This window comes from Athene noctua, chromosome 3 (genome assembly GCF_965140245.1).
Source record: "Athene noctua chromosome 3, bAthNoc1.hap1.1, whole genome shotgun sequence".
Lineage (NCBI taxonomy): Eukaryota > Metazoa > Chordata > Aves > Strigiformes > Strigidae > Athene > Athene noctua.
The window spans coordinates 7,825,046-7,842,756 of NC_134039.1; the positions used below are offsets into that span (position 1 = coordinate 7,825,046).

At 47.2% G+C, this 17,711-nt stretch overlaps 1 protein-coding gene across 1 annotated transcript in view; it reads right to left on the reverse strand.

Moving 5' to 3' along the window:
- The window catches only part of LOC141958882 (alpha-2-macroglobulin-like), a 30,548-nt gene that overhangs the window by 2,371 nt on the left and 10,466 nt on the right, over positions 1 to 17,711 (reverse strand). Inside the window, exons 12-32 of the mRNA XM_074901872.1 lie at positions 16,524 to 16,751; positions 16,136 to 16,199; positions 15,489 to 15,631; positions 13,480 to 13,629; positions 12,681 to 12,851; positions 11,890 to 12,031; positions 10,050 to 10,158; positions 9,477 to 9,705; positions 9,082 to 9,208; positions 8,303 to 8,424; positions 6,944 to 6,995; positions 6,338 to 6,421; positions 5,782 to 5,958; positions 5,195 to 5,279; positions 3,893 to 4,049; positions 3,476 to 3,550; positions 3,028 to 3,193; positions 1,864 to 2,087; positions 1,077 to 1,295; positions 635 to 762; positions 175 to 265 (exon numbers count right to left, since the gene is read on the reverse strand). Of these exons, the coding sequence (XP_074757973.1) occupies positions 175 to 265; positions 635 to 762; positions 1,077 to 1,295; positions 1,864 to 2,087; positions 3,028 to 3,193; positions 3,476 to 3,550; positions 3,893 to 4,049; positions 5,195 to 5,279; positions 5,782 to 5,958; positions 6,338 to 6,421; positions 6,944 to 6,995; positions 8,303 to 8,424; positions 9,082 to 9,208; positions 9,477 to 9,705; positions 10,050 to 10,158; positions 11,890 to 12,031; positions 12,681 to 12,851; positions 13,480 to 13,629; positions 15,489 to 15,631; positions 16,136 to 16,199; positions 16,524 to 16,751 (2,943 nt within the window). The remainder of the gene's footprint in view (positions 1 to 174; positions 266 to 634; positions 763 to 1,076; positions 1,296 to 1,863; positions 2,088 to 3,027; positions 3,194 to 3,475; positions 3,551 to 3,892; positions 4,050 to 5,194; positions 5,280 to 5,781; positions 5,959 to 6,337; positions 6,422 to 6,943; positions 6,996 to 8,302; positions 8,425 to 9,081; positions 9,209 to 9,476; positions 9,706 to 10,049; positions 10,159 to 11,889; positions 12,032 to 12,680; positions 12,852 to 13,479; positions 13,630 to 15,488; positions 15,632 to 16,135; positions 16,200 to 16,523; positions 16,752 to 17,711) is intronic.

Below are 17,711 nucleotides of genomic sequence, written 5' to 3' on the forward strand. Positions count from 1 at the left end.
CTGGGCTTAAACCAGGTATGAAAAGATAATCTGTACAGGGAAAATGTGCAGATGATAATGGCAAGGTCAAGGTGATGATTCAACCGCTGAAGCCCTCTAGATTACTACAGAAAATTGGAAGTGGTCATGAAGATAAAAAGGTGGATGTTGCTTGTTTAACAAACAGGTTCCTACCTTCCTCACGGAGGACTTCACAGGGATGAATCCTGACAGCATCTTCACATCAACAATCACCATGTTGGAGCCATTGCGCTCCCCAGTGTAACTAAGGAAGCAAGCAACAAAGATTGAGCACACCTCAAGTCCAAGCTGGGGGCACTTCCATCTTTTCCATAACACCCGGCACCCCACCAAGTCCTGGCAGTCCAGCACCTTCTTCTCCAGCTATGCCAGGGTCTCCTGGTGAGCCGTGCAGCCTCTCGCTAGCCCAGCCCAGGGCCATCCACAGAGCTCCAGCACTGCAGGACAAGTCTTTCCTCCACAGCCTCTCCTCCCAGCACAGCTGCTTCATGCCCACTTTTCCAGGAGATGCACCGCTCCTCCAGGGCTTCCAAGACTGACTCACCCTGGACAACCAGACCCCCTGCAGCTCCCGTGGCTTCTCAGGAAGGTTGAGACCCAAACGCAGACTCACCTGACGTTTACGCCTATGTCAAAGACCTTGTGAGCCTTGGAGTCGGCACATGTCTGTGGGATTGTGTACACGTGAAGCATGAAGGGTGCATCCTCCTGTGTGGGCTGCACGTTGTACCTCAGGCTTGTCTAGGGGAGAGCCAGCAGCTCTGTGTGAGCGTGTGTGTGTGTGTGTGTGTGTGCTCAGCGCGGGAGAGAGACGACCCTCTCCCCATCCAGCCTCCCCACTTCCCTCATTCCCACAGCTCCTCCACGTTGTGGATCCTTCCCTCCTTCCCACACACTCTTTCTCCCCCACACACCTCTACTCTTCTTCTCGTCGTCCCTTCCCCAGAGCCTTCCCCCCCACTTCTCCCCTCTCCCCTGTCCCTGTGGCCCCCTTCCTGGCTTCTGCCTGGCAAGGGGCTCCCCTGCCAGGGTGGCACCTGCCCCCACCCCCTCACCTGCACGTAGACGCATCCTTGTCCAGACACCTCCGTGCTGTACTCCCCTGGCACCTGGGGCAGGGCCACGCGCTGGAGCAGCAGCCGGTTTGTGGAATCCACTTGGAAGTGTTGCTGGAAGTCCCCTCCAGATTGCAGGGTCACTGTGGAAGCTGCTCCGCTCTTGGCGTAGGTGGCAGCTCCGTACAGGGACAGGGCCTGGAGAGCCACCACTGTGTCCTGAAAGAGACGGGTCCCAGCACCCAGGGGGATGCAGTGAGCCTTCCACAGCCCGTCCTCCCACAGCCTGCCCTTCGCTGTCGGCAGGCACCCTCCCCTCCATTCTTCACTTTCTCTGGGGTTAAGCAGCAAGGACAGAGGGAAAGAGCAGCTTTTGCACGTTTCCATTCCCTTCCCACATCCTCTGCGCAGCGGTTGCATGTTCCCTGAGCTCCCTGGTGTGGAGCTCTGCGCAGCCTTCATTCACTCTCCACAGGGTGAAGCAACAACTTCACATGCACAAACAAATTGCAGCGGGAGCCCTCCCCAAAGCACAGACACACATCCCTTGCGTCCCTACTGTTCTGCCCCACTGTGTCGAGGAAATCAGGTCATTAATCAAAGTACCGGCCATTCCCCGAGGCAGTGCCTGACATAGTTGCCTCGAGCCCCTGGGGAACTTGTCAACCCGGGGTATGCTGTGGGGCTAGTGCTTGCCCTGGCGAGCCTCAGTGTGCTCCCACCTGGGTCGCTGACACCCCCCATCTGTGCCGCTGATGTGTGAGGTGGCAGGAGGGAAGCAGCTCACCTGGGTGGAGGAGAAGCCTCCGTTGGGATTCTGCTGGGCAGTGATCCACTTTGCAATCAGAGATGCAAAGGACAGCTCCTCCTGGGAGGGTGCCGGCTGCGTGGTGAGGTGAGCAAGGAGCACGTAGGCTGTCATCTCCACTTCAGCAGAGGGAGCTCGGTAGTGATAGTAGGGGAGATCAACCTCCGGCTCTTTCCCAGGCCGCTGCCAATGAACAGACCCATCTTCACAGGAGGCAGGGAGCGCAGAGACAAGACAAGAAGCAATTATTAGTAGTTATTGCAAGGGAGCAGTTGATCTGGCGCCGGTGCAGTTGGGAGGACAGAGCCTCCAGGATGCATCTGTCATGCAGGATGAAGTGGGAAGGGTTAGGTGTGGACTCGCTGCAGGTTTACAACTAGTCTGAGTCTGCTGAGGCTCAGTCCCCAGGCCTGGACACCACTTTGTCCGAGACTCCAGATTCACACGGACGTTGATGGGCTCCAGCACGAGCAGAGCACCAGGCTGGCATTCCTTGCCTGGTTCAGTAGAGGTGCCGGTGTCGGGCACTGACAAGCTCTGTGAGGCAAAACAACCCAAAGAATGTGACCAGGGCGTGAGAGTCCCCTGCCGGCAGAGACGGCAGAAGGTGCCGGGGGTATTTCCTTCACAGCCCTGCTACCCAACGCTTGGGCAAACCCGCTGTCCGGCCTGACTTTACCAGAACGCTTGCGAGTCATAACACGATTTCCTGGGAGACTCACAGCTTGTGCTGTGGCCTCCAAAATGGCCTGTATGCTCATTTTCTCTCTCAGCACATCCAGGTCTCCTCTGATTTCCTGTCCCACGTGCTGTGCAAAGCCTTTGCTAAGCAGTGCCTGGTGTGGCAAGAGGAGCGGGCTGAGCAGAGACGCTGGCAGAGCTACCCTTTAGTTCAGCACCGGTGCGGATGGTGCCTGGTGCTTCCTGATGGACTCCTTTGGAGCACAGAGGTAGGACTGGGCACTGAGAGGGAGTTCTCAAGAATGCATCCCCTTTGCACAAGTCCTTCCTCTCCCTCCACCTTTCCGCTCCCACAGAAGCCATTTCCTGCAGCCCCTGCCCCACCAATAAAAGCCATTTTCTCAAGGGAAGATGCAAGGCGAGTGGATTAGAAGGAAGAGGTGTCCCACCAGGAGCACTCACCCTTTTTCACAGCTTCCTTTTCAAGTGAGCCAAGTAATGCCTTCCGCTTCTCCTCCTTCCCCGCCAGGGCGAAGGCGTACGCCATCAGTGCCTTGGTGTACACGTGGTTTTCTTTCTCATCTGCTGCCGTTTCCAGGCAGAACAGAGCGTTACGCACCACTGAGTGCTGGGGAGAGATAACTCGTGATTAGAAGGCGGAGGAGAAATGAGGTTTTTGCCTTATTTTTGGCACATCATTCCACTGAATTTTGAGGAGGGGTCTGCTAGGATGAAGTCTAGGTACATGTAGGCTACAATGTGTTCCAGAAATTCCAAATCTGACAGGACATCATTATTATATCACAAGGCTCAACAACCAATTATTTTGTCCAATCAAGCAAATTCTGGGCAATACTGTCATCACAGACTGACACAACATAACCAACTCAGTTAGGGTGCAGCCACATACAGTTATAGGCAGAGGAATCTCCATCAGTGCAATAGTGATGTAGGCTGTCAGCGAGATCTCATTGTCCACTCCACCCTGCAGGGAAACACAAAGGTAGAAGCTGACCACACCTAACTTCTTATCTTCAGCCCTTTCTCCCACTATAGTGGGAATACTTTATTCTGCATTGTAGACCCTTAGCTTGCCTCCTCCCCCTTGCAGCTGATGTGGAGGTACCAATACCACTTATAAAGTGCAGGTTAGCCTTCATTCTCCTTCCTATTGTGGCATGCATACAGAATGGCACCTTGCTCCCTAGTTCTTGCCATTGACATGGGAATTTCCCATCTGCCTGTACATTCAGGAAGCTCAGCTGGACCCATCTGACTTATGGTCAAGTTCTAGCCTCACAAAAAAACAACCAGGCCGACATTTTACCTTCATAGCATTGTTCAGGAGTGTCCCAGAACTGCGGAAACAGCCATTCTCCTTCTGTTTGTAGGACAGCCAGACCAAAGCATCCTGGATGTGCTTCTCATCTATGAAGATGTGAGGCCGGGCCTGGGCAAAGGACTTGAGGACAAAGGCTGTGAGCCTGAGAGAAAAAAGCAATGAAACAGCCTGAGCAGGCCTGTTGTCCATCTCAGGTGACAGGGACCATGTGCAAATCATCTGTCTGGAAAAAGGCAAGAAGGCCTGGGGAACTTTGGGCCAATTAGTCAGACCACATATATTTTATATCTTCACCTCAAATATCTGTCAAAAAAATGCCTCCCACCTTGATTTCTTGTCCCTCTCTTGGCTCATAAAACCCTGTGATTCCTTTCTGTTGAGACTACAGTTTGAAGGACAGTGATTGATGATCTGTACCTAAAAAAAATCTCTTTGGAAAAAGTTGGGAATTGCATGCCAGTTAGCTCAACATCTGCATAACAGTAATACTCAAAATGACACGGAAGAATAATTAAATCCCTGCTAGCTCATGGTCTGCTGGCAGGACTCTTGCACTAGAAATCCATGCCTCGTGGGTTTCCCAGAACTCCCCAGAGTTTTAAAGTAAAGAAGCACATATTAAAAGAGTTTTTGCTACAGTTGTTACAAGCAGTTATGGAAAAGAAGCAGGCATGTGGTGAAAAGCCAACATGCTGTCAAGAGCCAAGACCTGTTTCAGAAACTAAAAGCAAACTGGAGGTGATGAAATCATCCATTCTTACCCTTAAGTTGAAAATGTGTAGCAATAATACACTGGATCAACTCAAAACTTTGCAGTAAGTCACACTGGCAACACACACACTCCTCTTTGCTTAGTAACACACAAACACTCTTGAAAAAATACATACAGCACTGCTCCTGGGTTATCATCCTTTCCACTTATATGGAAACACCTTTCCCAGCAGCCTTCTCCACAGATGCTAGTCTAGAAGAGCTGCCACTGCAACTCTTCAGCCTTCCTCAGTCAGAATGTGAAACCCCTGCTCCCTTCTTCCCCAGCTGATCTCCATTTCCTTCTTATCTATCATGGTCCTCAGAGCTGCTGGTAGGAGGATGTGTTTCAGCTACCTAACTGGATGATGCAGCCTATTTCATCAGGTAGAAGGCAGCACAGAGACCACACCCACTCTGGAAAGGCTGATGGTCTACAACAGCATTTCCTATTTACTGTCACACAGCATTTATTATAAATGAGTAGGTGAGAAAGAGAAGCATATAAGGGAGGCATAGGTGGCACTGAAATCTCACCAGGTGTTCCCCAGTTGGCCATAACGTGGTCCAAAGGTACTGTAAGAGCCATCTGGGTGTTTGTAGTTTAGCTGCCTCTGATAACCTGCAATGGAGAGTAAAAGTAAGATTCAGATGCCAAAGCCTGCTGAGGTGTGGAGGAACAGAAAACCACCTGTATCAGCAAAGGCAAAGGACAGAGGAGTAGGTCAGTCCTATCCTAGCCATAAAAAGTACAGGTACATCCCCATCTCCATGCACTGCTTGCAGTGCATAAGGAGAAGCAACACCCACCTTTCTTCAAAAGGAAGGCAGGACATATTAATGACAGTGGACAGGTCACTGTAGCAGATCACCTGACAACTCTGCACTTCATTGCAATGCAATCAGGGAGCAAAGAAAAGTGGGTGAAATTATCAAATACCCTGATGCTTAAGCATCAGAAAATAATAAAGGAAAAAGCAGCAAAGAGCCTTCTCAGGCATACAGCAGAGACCATCTGTGCATGAAAGAAGCTCTTTCCACATCTGGCCAACATTTGACAGTAGCACCCCAGGCAGGATCTGGAAAAAAGCCAAAGCAGAAGCAAAAGCCATGTCTCAGCTCACCGCTCACTAAGTATCCGATGGCCTTGGATTTCACCTCCTCACTCAGCTGTTCTGTCTTGTTCAGATAGTCCAGGACATAGATGTTGGGTGCAAACAGGACCATGTTCTGCTCCCCGCAGCCGAATGGCATCTGGAGGAGCTGGTGCAGGTTCTGCATGGCAGTGCCCATGATGTCACCTGGGGAGCAGGGGGATATCAACAATACTCAGGGCTGGCTACCAGAATCAGAGGGAGCTACTGAAGAGAGAAGCAGGAGATGGCAGAGAAGAACAAAAGAAAATCTGGATTGATAAAGCTCCTGGAATGAAACACAGAACAGCAGAGAAAAGGAAAAGAGGGAAATGAGAGGTTAGAGAACTGGCAAAGAACCCTGAACAAAAGGACATGCAGAAATGGGAAGAGGAAGAGCGTGACTGGAAGGAAAAGTGCTCAAGACAGAAGGTACTAAAGACAGGACTGAGGTGTGCCGGAAACGAGGAGGAAAAGCTGTGAGGTAGGAGGCCACCACAGAGGGGGAGAAACAGCACATGGTTCCTCTGCCAGGCTGCTCACTCACCCTGCACTGAGAAATATGCTCTGCCCGAGTCTTGTACCACATTTGAGGGTAGCAACAGGGAAAACTTCTCTTTCACAGGCTCTCCTGAGGGAGAAACAAGACCCAGACAGCTTCAGTACAGCCCCAAGAAATGATTAATGGAAGCAGAGGGGACTTCAGTGAAACAACAGGAACATTTCCTATTAGAAATCCCCTGACTTCAGGCACTTCGGTTTTCCATGGCGATAAGGCAATCTCTGCATGAAACTACCCCAGCCACTGTTAGGCACTGTAGATTGCATCTCTACAGCTTCTTCCTGGATGTGCTATAAAACAGGAGACAGTGCTTGTGACTCCAGTGTCAGCACACGAGAGAACATGGATACAAACCATCATGCTAAGTCTGCCCTAGCTCATACCCTGATACTTAGCCAGGATGGTCCATTCTCTAGGATTTCCTTATGTCTTACGTCTCAGGCTCCCAACTGTTAGGGCATGTTTTGATTACCTAAAAGTATCAGCCTGTCTGGAATATGGTAGAGGCAGCACTGTCTTCCTTCTCCAGGCACGTCCCACCCATCAGACCCCACAGGAACAAATGGAGAGGGTGGGGAGAGTGGTCTTTACCTTTTACACAGAGCACAGAGTTCTGGGCTGTTTCCTTTTCGACTCCTTCAGGCTTGGGTGGGATAAAGGAAAAGAAGAGAGGTGAGAAGTTAGTGAGACAGGAAATACAGACAGACAGGGGAATCCTGAACACAATACGTGAAAAGAAAAGTGAGTGAACTGAAGAAGGAGAGGCAGTCACAAACACTCCCTGAAACACAGAGATCTGAAATAATTTAAGCAAGTAAAAGAAATATGATCCTAAGTGACTGGTGCTGTACGTGGAGGAAGGACAGGAAAGGGAGAGGAGAACACTGCAGGACTATCACATGGATGACCTGCAACTATTATATGCAGGCAGAAGCACTTAACATCCTTGTAACAAAAGGACTGCAGCATTACAGCAAGTGCTTTTGTTAGCAAAAGCTCACAGTAGCTCTAGAGGGCTGTCCTGAAGAATGTCTGCAGTGCTATTTATCATAATGCTGCAGGTACTTTAGGGGAAAAAAAAATGTGTCTGTTAATAAAAGAAAGGGAAGATACTGGCTACTGTAATACCTGGAGACACTACTGATACCATACAACATAGTAGGCAAGATACAGAGAAAAGCTAAGAACATAGAATCTGCCTGCCAGATTACCACACCAGTATAATAAATTACCATTTTCCTATAAAGGATATGTAATACTGTCATATAATATTCCCTTCTGTACCACATCGCATCAGCGACCCTTCTTGCCACACAAAATGGATAAGCTGTAAAATTTTAAAATGTTTCCATGGACTTGTCTAATATCTGGAGTTTTGAGGGGACCCTTCTACAGGCATCAAAATCCTGTAGGTGCCTGTGAATCCCTCACCTTCATCCTGATGCCAGGCTACGGTGGCAAACCAGAACTGCCTAACACTCAGCTTAAGAGGCAGCTTACTTGGCTCAACTAGCAGAGAGGCAGCATGTGCTGACTGGTAAACCTACTGGGGGTGTCTCAAAAGGAGAAGAGAGGCTGTAAAGAGGGTGTATTGAAACAGGAGGTGACAGGTAGGAAATAAACAGAAAGATGGATTGGAGTAGGAGTCCTGCCACAGTAGGGGATAGGGAAGATTTGGAGTACTGGGAGACACATTACAGAGCATTATTAAGCTGCAGTCTTTATGCAGCCCTGTGAAAATATAAAGATAATGTAAGACTATCATATTGCCACACTGTGTAGTGATGTCACAGAATCATAGACCACGTTGGTTAGAAGGGACCTCGAAAAATCATCTGGTCATGGGAAAGGGAGCCTAGATGAGATTATCCAGCATTCTGTCCAACTGCATCACAGTGTTTGCTCTAGTCTGTGGGAGAGCTCAGTTCTCCCTTCCCACAGCCCACATACCTCCACCAGCAGCTGCCTGATGACCGTGTCCTTCCGCCCTTTCTCAGGGGTCTCCACGATGGCGTTCCCACAAGGCTGCTGGTTCTGCAGGGCCTCAGTGCTCACCGAGAACTCCACCTGCCCTGGAGGAAACAGGGGTCAGCCAGCCCTGCCGGGCAGAGCCAGGAGGTGGGAGTCACTGCCACTTGCAGGAATTTCAACTCACAGGCTCATGGATGGGGATTTTCTATCACACCTGGGTCCTGCTTCTTTCCCACAAGAACAGAGCTATCTATATCAGAAGCCATCCTGGAGCAGATGAGCTGCACTACCATTGAAAGGTGACTCTCTTTTGGTGACTATTCCAGAACCTGGGACACCACAGTGGTGGGACTCACTGGCCCCAGTGCTGTTCACCACACTGCTACCCTGCATGAACACTACTGCTGCTACCACAGCATGTAACAGCAGTGAAAACAAAGTATGAAGATCCCACAGGGTGGTCGTCTAATCTCTGGGAGGAACGGAGTTGCCAGAGCATCCCTGCTGGCCAGCAATCTCTCTGGCTTCAGAAGATGTTGTCCAAGAGCTGTAAGGCTTGATGGTACTGCACATGGTGCCAGACACAGACTTGGACACTATGAGTCCACCAGCCTTTTTCTTCCAAATAACCCCATATGAGACAGACACTCAGCTGCAGTGCTTCCCAGGAAACTGTGTTGTTCTAACACCCAATACTGAACAGGGAGAACAGCACAGAGAAACCCTCCTTGCAGTTTTCAGCACCCTGAGACCTTTACCTAGAGATTTGGGAGTCACCAGCCAAGCCACGGTTTTCCTTCCATTCTCGCAGAGACAATGAGATTCTTCCTCCTTTTCCACCGGAGTAGCCAGGAAATGAGTAGACTGAGCCAGAGTCACGCTGACCTGTCAGTTGTAGAGAGGGGCAATCAGGGAAGGGTGATCATGAGGGACAGGGAGCTAGGAAGCCATAGCAGTAGCTATTTCTTCAGTAGCAAAGGAGCAGGGAGCTGGAGTTGTGGATTCTGTGTTTGTAGTATATAGGAGGAATAATGTAAGAATTTCAGGGTTGAAGGGTCTAGGGACACTCAGAGATAAGATAAGAGGGCTAGGTGAAGGCAAGAGGTGTTCAAGAAGGTACACAAGTACAGAGAAGGATTTAAACCTTCCTTACCCTGATGCAAGCAGCCAGGTAGTTGAAAACGGTGGCTTTCAGCGTGAAGGACTCACCACGCACCACAGAGTAGGGCAGGGTGAGCTCTACAAAGAAGGGCTGGAAGGCTCTGAGGGACACTGTCGGGGACAGGCCAAAGCCCGTGTCTGCCGAAGTGCAGAATGCATTGGCTTTCCACTCGGTGATGGTGTCAGGGATGGTCACATCTAGATCAGCATTTCCCTCCGAGCTGGTGAAGCACAGACAGCAAGAACAGAGGGATGATTTTGATGGCATTTTGGTGACTATCTGTACCCCTTTTGGCCTACTGAACAGTACTGCCTCTGAATGATGGGGCACAGTGTGTTTGTTGCTGTAGGGCCACCCCATGTCTTCTACCAGACCCACAAGCACTCATTGGACAAACATAACCACGGCTGAAGGTAATTTGATCTCAGAGTACTGCCAAGTGATCTTTGCAAACAATGAAGGACTTTTTGGCATGAAAAGGCTTGGTAAACATGTGAGGATTCACGTTTTCACCTTATAAAACCAGTTTTATTAAAAGTGAAGGAACTAGACCAAGGTCCTCACCTTATAGATACTAAACTCCAAATCCAAGTTTCTGGGAAGTACCTTCGGATTGTCTCTGTCACCTCTTCAGGAGTGCTTGCCGTGGCATAAAGTCCCTGTGGCTGAACAGCTGAATGTGATGAGATAGAAAAGAAATCAACTACTGATAATTCCAAAGCAAGATCTGCATCAACATCATGCTTTGGTCTGAAAAAGCAGCCATCTATGTGTCAATCAGGAGCTGTATTGGCAGCAAATGTTTGTTGTGGTTGTAGTGAGACTGGTACCAACAGCAGCAAAGTTTCAGGGCCAGGGCTTATTAGCCTTCCAGTATTTCCTGCTGGTCACCAGCGAACCTCAGAGTTTGTGGGGCAGCACTTCAGAGGGTTAAAACAAGGATGTTAGAGCACAGAGCTATTTATGACCTTCTGTGCAAGCAGCTTTCAGGTACAGTCTTGATGTGACAACCTTCTCCATCCTATCAGGCCAGCCAGCAATGGAACATCCCTCTGTTGCACTGTTTTCTGTAGGGTCATTTTGACTCAGAAAACCACCTTCCACATCTATGGCCTCCTCAAGGGCTAGGCTGAAGATGTTCAAACTAAAAACATGCAGCCAGAATTTGGGAGGGAAAAAAAGAGACTTTTTGACTAAAACAAAATTTTCACATGCAAAACATTCCCAGGAAAATATTCTGAGTTTGGGATGAAAATTTGTTAAAAAAAAAAAAAAAAACAAACTAAGCCTTTGTTTTGCTTTGGTTTTGAACAAGTGGGGAAAAAAAAGATGGGGTAGGTGGGACTTGGTTTTCTTGGCTTCTACAAACAGAAAGAGAAATACACCCCAAGAGATAAAGAAGAAAAGTTCTTAACTAAATTCTAGTTTTGGTCATCTACTTTGGCTAAATTACTTTCTATGTTTGGATAACAATTGTGTAGCTATCAAGTATCCATACTATCTGTGCAACAGGCACCACCAGAGTCTGAGAAGGTCTCAGGACATGAGTGAAAGATGCTATGAGAGCTGTATCACAGCTCCTAGCAAGAGTGACAGGTGGCTTGCTTATATTTGTCTCTCGTGATATTTCATTCCTCTTACTACTGCCTATTTCAGTTTAAAATAGTTTAAAAGCACTATCCTGCATCATAGCAACTTGTGTCAGAAGTTGAAATCGTCTTAAAACTGAACATGTACAAAAGCACAGGTTCTTGGGCTGAGGAAAAACTCTCTGAATAAGCTAGAATAACTTAGATTTTCTAGGGTATTTCCCTTAATATGAGACTCTGGAGGATGATATAGCCAATTCTGTTGCCCAAACAGCTACAGTGTAAGAGTTGAGATAGCTCTTAGAAATAGGGTGTGTCCATTTCAGAGTGGACTTCCACCACACACATCTTACCATTCTAAGCCCCCAAAATCTGCCAACTTGTCACTGAAAATGTTGTCATTCACTTCATCTGGTTTTGACCACACATAAAACTGGATGAGTCAATGAGGACAGACTGACAATGGTATTGGAGACCCCTTAAGTGATATCTGAGAGAAGAAATCTACTGTAAAAACCTAGTGAACAGAGAATTCATCAGCAGAATAATATCCTTTGCTCCGCCAGAGTCTTTGAAAAATACCTGGTCCCGCTGATTTCTCATGTGGAGTTATCAAAGCCTGTCTGTGGACCTTCACAACCAAGCAAAAGAGATAATCCCCACACATGCAGAAGCTGAAATCTGTGAACCCACCAATTCAGCACTACTTTCAAGGGTTCAGTTCTCAACCCCAGCTCTTGTTTAAGCGTTCACCCCAAAATACAGACAGGATCTCTGTTCAGAACGGAGGTGATAACAAACCCCCTTTCCCTTACCGCCTGTCCTCATTGCATGCATAGGTCTTGCAGACATGACTGGAGATGATGCAAAGCGGGCTTCTGCAGTCATGTAATTGTCAGTGCTGCAGTACCAAGGCTTCCTCACTTTGGTATTTGTGAAAACCTTTAAACCCATTTCCTGTGGGAGAGAAACCAAACATGGGTTTTTGTCACTGATTCCTGTTGAGGTTTCCACAGCAGACCTAACGTTGGTATTTTACTGCCTCAGAAGGAGAAGCTGTTACTGTCTGTAACCAATGTAATTGGACCTTGAGATGATCCCCCCAACCTTGAGTCTGGGTGCCTGGGTGGCTCAGAGATCAAAGGATAAATCCGTTCTGTTTCTGGTTTCTGTTTCTAGGGCACTGGTTCCTGTCCAATTCCAGCCTAGGGGTCAGGATGAGCCAGAGAGTAGATACAGAGTTTTCTCTCCAGAAGGAAATGTCTGTGGCTATGGTGCAGCTCAAGGACATATTCATTTATTTGGGGTAATTGTAATGGTACAGGATTATTTACCTTCCATTAGAACCTCATTTCAAGTGAACCTCAAAGCTTTTATTGTAAGAAGAAAACTTTGAGACTGATCCCTTTTCCACTAAGTGGGGAGCAAAGCTGGCAAGACAGTTGAAGCTTATGACCCTCACTGAATTTTTCTCTGGATAAAAATTAGTGTCAGATCATTCAGATTCACAAACCCTTCCTTTGTTACATTCCATTATGCCACAGAGGGCTTAAGCATTCTCAGTCCTTCTCCCACTCCACTCCCTATCCATGCAAGAGGGATATACCTTTAGGATGCTGTAAGTGTCCTCTTCGTTCACCTCCACTACTGGAGAATAGGTGATCCCATCCACAACTATCTTCTTCAAGGGGATGCAGTTCTCCGGGGGCTCCTCTGAGACCGTGTCTGGACCATAGTTATAGTTACGCAATTCCTTCACTGGCAGCAAGCTATACACCTAGGCAGAAAGAGCCAGGGTATTTGGCATTTTTAGTGTCCACTGACACAAAACACAACTGAGGGAATTGGATGCAAGTACCCCAACAGTCCCAACACCTGCACATACATCTACACTGCCATGGTTCTCTCTGTGGTAGGCACAATGGGAATTTGGGAGTCAAAAGAGAGATCCAAATTCAGAGACGCTGCCTCTTGTTATGGACAGCATGTTACTCTGGTTATTATGGCTCAAATATATAAAAAATGACATTGGCCAGCCCATCTGCAGTACTTTGTCCATACTCAGGGATCATTGTTTGCTGCTTGGCATGAGGGGAATAAACTGACACTTCCAGATGTTACTCCAAGAAAATTAATCCATGGCTGGAGAGAATAACTGAAAAATGATCATCAAACACACAACAGTGTTTTGGCTCTGTCCAAGAGAAGCAGGCCCTTTAAAAGCTGCCATTCCTACAGTTATGCAAAGCCCCTAAGAAACTGCTGCCCAGTTCTCATCTTTTTACACACTGGAGGAAGACAAGAAACAGCACAGGGCAGCTTTCCTGTGTCACTGTTTCTACTCCAGCACTGGGCTGAACTTGCTCTAATCTGACTCCGACTTGCTCCACAGACTAAGCACTTACAGAGCTGGGTGACAGGTCAGCTTCTGACTTCATGAGGAGAACACTCTTGTCCACAGCACGGACAGCACAGAGAGAGTTCGGGGAGGCTCTGAACAGCAAGTGAACATCAGAGGAAGGCAGTCCTTCAGAAGCAGAAAAGTTCAAGTCTACCTGTAGTCACAGGAAAAGCTATGTCACAGATGCCCTGCCCTTGCAGGACTTCTCCATCCAGTTAAGCACATCAGTTCCAACCTTAGAAAGCCCACGTATGCGTGCGCACACACACACACACACACACGCGCGTGCACACTCCCTCTGTGCTACTGCAGAGCTGGCCTTCCTTCCTGCGGTGCCAGAAGAATCAGCACTAACAGTTCTTGGCAGCATCGCAATTGCACATAAAACTTTTAAGGCAGTTTTGCATTTTATGGCCTTTGTGAATGTGATGAGATAATCCCACATAGTGGCTAGATCTGTTCAGGCAGCTGAGCATGGTCTTGAACCAGGTCCAGTCTCTGCGCTGCAGATGTTGTATGTGGAGAGAAAACAAGCTTGCAAAGACCTTGCTTAGCAGATTCTTTGGTAACATGAGAAGCAGTGATGCCCTGGAGCTATACTGCAGTATCTACTGGCTGGTAATGGTTCTGAAGAACTGGCCTGTTGGTTGAGGCCTGCCAGACTTGTGTGTCTTCCCCAAAACCTAACTCATTGTTCAAACCACTCCCTACCAACCTCTGCCCTGGAAGTTCTTGCTAGCAGAATTTGTCATCACCATCTCACATGATTTTGTAATAAGATGGCTGACCCACATAAATCTTCCCTCTCCTCAGCAGTATAAACCCTCCCCTAACATGCAATGATCAAAGCATCCTCAGAGCAAACATACTGCCTGACAAAGCAGCATCGGCTGCCAGCTTCCCTCATGCCCCAACCAGACCACAGCAAGCCTTCTGCTGACATCCCCCCGCCTCTTCCAGGGTGGACTCCTCATTCTGAGACTACACAAACAATATTCTTGAGGAAATGGCTGAACAAGGGCTGTAGCAAGCTTGCTAACTAGGAAATCTGTCTAGCATAGAGATAGCCCAAAGTCTGTCCTATCCCATCTGACAACAGTTTTGAATTCAGGACGCTCTCAGAGAGGAAAGCAGTGCCTAAGCATGTTGTAAATCACTCGGCACTTGGCTTGCACCCAGACAATGCAGTGAATAGTCTGACCTTAAATATATGAACAAAATTCAGATGACCAAGCTCCTACAGTAACACGAGTCTCAAGAACTCATTTAGCTTGGGTTTTAGCAGGACAGGGGACTGTCTTTAGCAGTGTCCTGTCTATTCTGAAGTCCCAACAGGAATTTTTGAGGTTGTTCTCTTCTTAGGGCAGCTCATACATCAATCTGCTCTTCTGTATAGGGAATATGTGGAGCTATAAGAGAACAATGGTCCACGTGCTCACAGAAAGAACGTTTATTTTTCTGCACACTTTCAGTCTCACCATTGCTGTTGAAGCACCACTGTGCATTGCTCAGCAGGTTCAGGCAAGGTTTATCTCCATCCACAACAGAAATCAAAGTGACAGGATGAGATGTATGGAACTTGAAAGATCTGACAAGTATTAACTTTGCCCACTGGACTGGGGCTGTTTGTGTTTTATTTTTGCTCTGTGACCCCAGAAGCAGCCACCTCGTTGCTGGAATGAGTTTGAGGAGTGAAATACATGTGTTGCAGTATGACCTAAGACATGAGGACCCCCTTTTTCTTACCCAGGACCACCTGTGAGATCAGTGGTTGTGGCTAGTTGCTAAGAGGACTTTTATCAGTGTACACTCTGCTAGCACCTTTTTTCCAACAGTTGATCTCCTCCAAGCTAGCACAAACCAGTAAGCAGTGAAGCTACCTAGAACAATTGATAGGTGACTTGTCCAGCGTTAGTAAATCTAAAGAAATTAATTTAACCAGGCTAAATCTAAATAAATGAATTTGACCACAGTGCAGTCTGATGGCTGCTCCCTAAAGAAGTGGACACTTACCTTGTTCTTGAAACACTTTTCTACATTGAACTTGGTCGTATCAGCGATCACCTCTCTGCTGGGAGCAGTGGTGTAGACAAGCACTTGGGCCACTGGAGCAATATCAGCTTGTACAGGCAGCTGTAGCAAAAAGATCCCATTGGCTAGCAAACAAAAAAATAAGAGCAAGAAGTTAAGGTACAGGAAACTTGCTCTTGGAGCAGCCAAAATTCTAGGCTTGTCTTCATGCTGAACTTAATCCTAGCCATGATGAAACTCCAAGTGTCCAAGGAGGATGAACTGGTGCTCACAAAGATGCATAAATCTCACTGCCTGACTGAAAAGCCCTGTTTCAAGTCCTCTTTTCCAGTGCATAAGCATGATGAATTTTATTTCAGCTTCTAAAACCAGACCATCAGTCTGTGTCTCCTAGGAGCACTGGAGCCCCAGAAATGCAGTGTCAGAAGAAAGACAGCTGGCACAGGAGATTAGAGCAAAATCTGTGCAAAGCCTAAATAGAGGCAGAGAAAAAAAAGTTCAAACTCTTCACATATCTTAGGGGACATGGAGATGTGGATCCCTGTATTTATATGGAAGCAGCCTGTATGTCTGCCACGGTTGCCTACCCTCCCAGAACAGGGACAATGTGGTAGGAGAGAGGAACTCACCACTTTCCTGCTCCAAATCCAGAATGTGGGTGCCCGCTTGCTTAATGATTCCCTTGGCCATCACCTGAATGGAAGGATAAAGTCTGCTGTGATTGAGGTTATGCATGAGCCAAACCTTAAAGAGGGGGAACCTGAGGAGAGCAACTGAGCTGTGTGTCTGCTGAGCTGCTCACACCCTGCTCAGCTGCTCTCTGCCTCCCTATAGCAGGGGGCCCTGTGACATCCTTACTCTTCTGTTCTTAACCCAGACTATCCTTTTTGTGGGGAAAGAACATATGAAAGATGATGGGAAAGTGTTTAAAGCCTGATGCCACAAACCACAATTTCCATCTCCAGCCCCTCTACAATTAGCAGTGACAACCTCACTGTATGGCAGGTGCAAGCTTACCAGGTAGTAAAGGACGATTTTCTTCTGCTCTCCTATGGCCTCTGGAGTAAAGATATAGTGTACGCGGACCTCTGTGGAGGAGCCACAGGTCAGTGTTTCAGCTTTGGGCTCAATTTTGAGGAAGCTCTTACTAGGAGAGTAAAAGCGCTTTAGATGGAGATAGCCTTCTTCATAATATGGAACAACCCAGGCACGGTCATAGCAGTAGGGCTGTACTTTATGTGTTGCCTGGAAAAGGAGGAAATACACACATAGATCCTCAAACACAGGTGGCTGAACTGGAGCCAAAATTCATGGCCTAGTATTAAAGGTTTGGTATTTTTTGTATTGAAGCAACAATATTAAAAAAAAAACAAAAAAAACAGACAACATGAGGAAGATGCAAGACAGGGTGATGGTATCCTTAGCAAATCATTGGGAATGATCTCACTCCCAGAGAAGCTGGTGTTTGTCTCAAACAAGCTGAATCATATCAGTTGTTTGTTTACTATCAGTATCACCTCAAGGGCTCTTTATCCCAACACCTTGCCCTCTCTAATATTCCGTTAGTTTAAAGAGAAAAGAAGCTGATTTTCATTTTTCTTCTCATTAATTGCCACTGGAGAAGGGATAGTGCTGTTCAGTTTGGAGATTAACAGTGCCAAAATCAGGTTAAGGATGCTATAGAAAAGGAAGAAGAGTCTCCACCTAAGAATTCAAAACATGAATTGAATAGAAGTTTAAGAGAGTTCAGGTCTTCTTAAAAATGAGAGCAAGGGGAAGATATTTCACATTTAGAAGGGTGCTACTTCAGCATTTCATGTCCTCATATACCCTTACTTCCTCATCTTTCTCACTATACTTGGGAATTTTTGACTTTACCCTGCAAAATTCTGAAAACTTCAAGCACCTAGTGGTAACATCTGGATAATTTTTAATGGTTTTAATCTGTGACAAAAGAATTATAGGGAGAAGAGCAAATATAATTCTAGACAATCTGCCCTATTCCAGGGTGAGATATTATGAAATGTGCGTATTACATTCTTCATTTTCCACTAACAAAAGGATGCTCAGCAGCACTTATTTTTCCCAGATAAACAAATTCCATACCAGGGAGAGAATTTCTGTGAATGGTTCACACTCTTTTCTCTTTATAGCAGGAAGAAGAGAAAAGAAAAAAAAAATAAAATAAAAAAAAAAAATGGACCA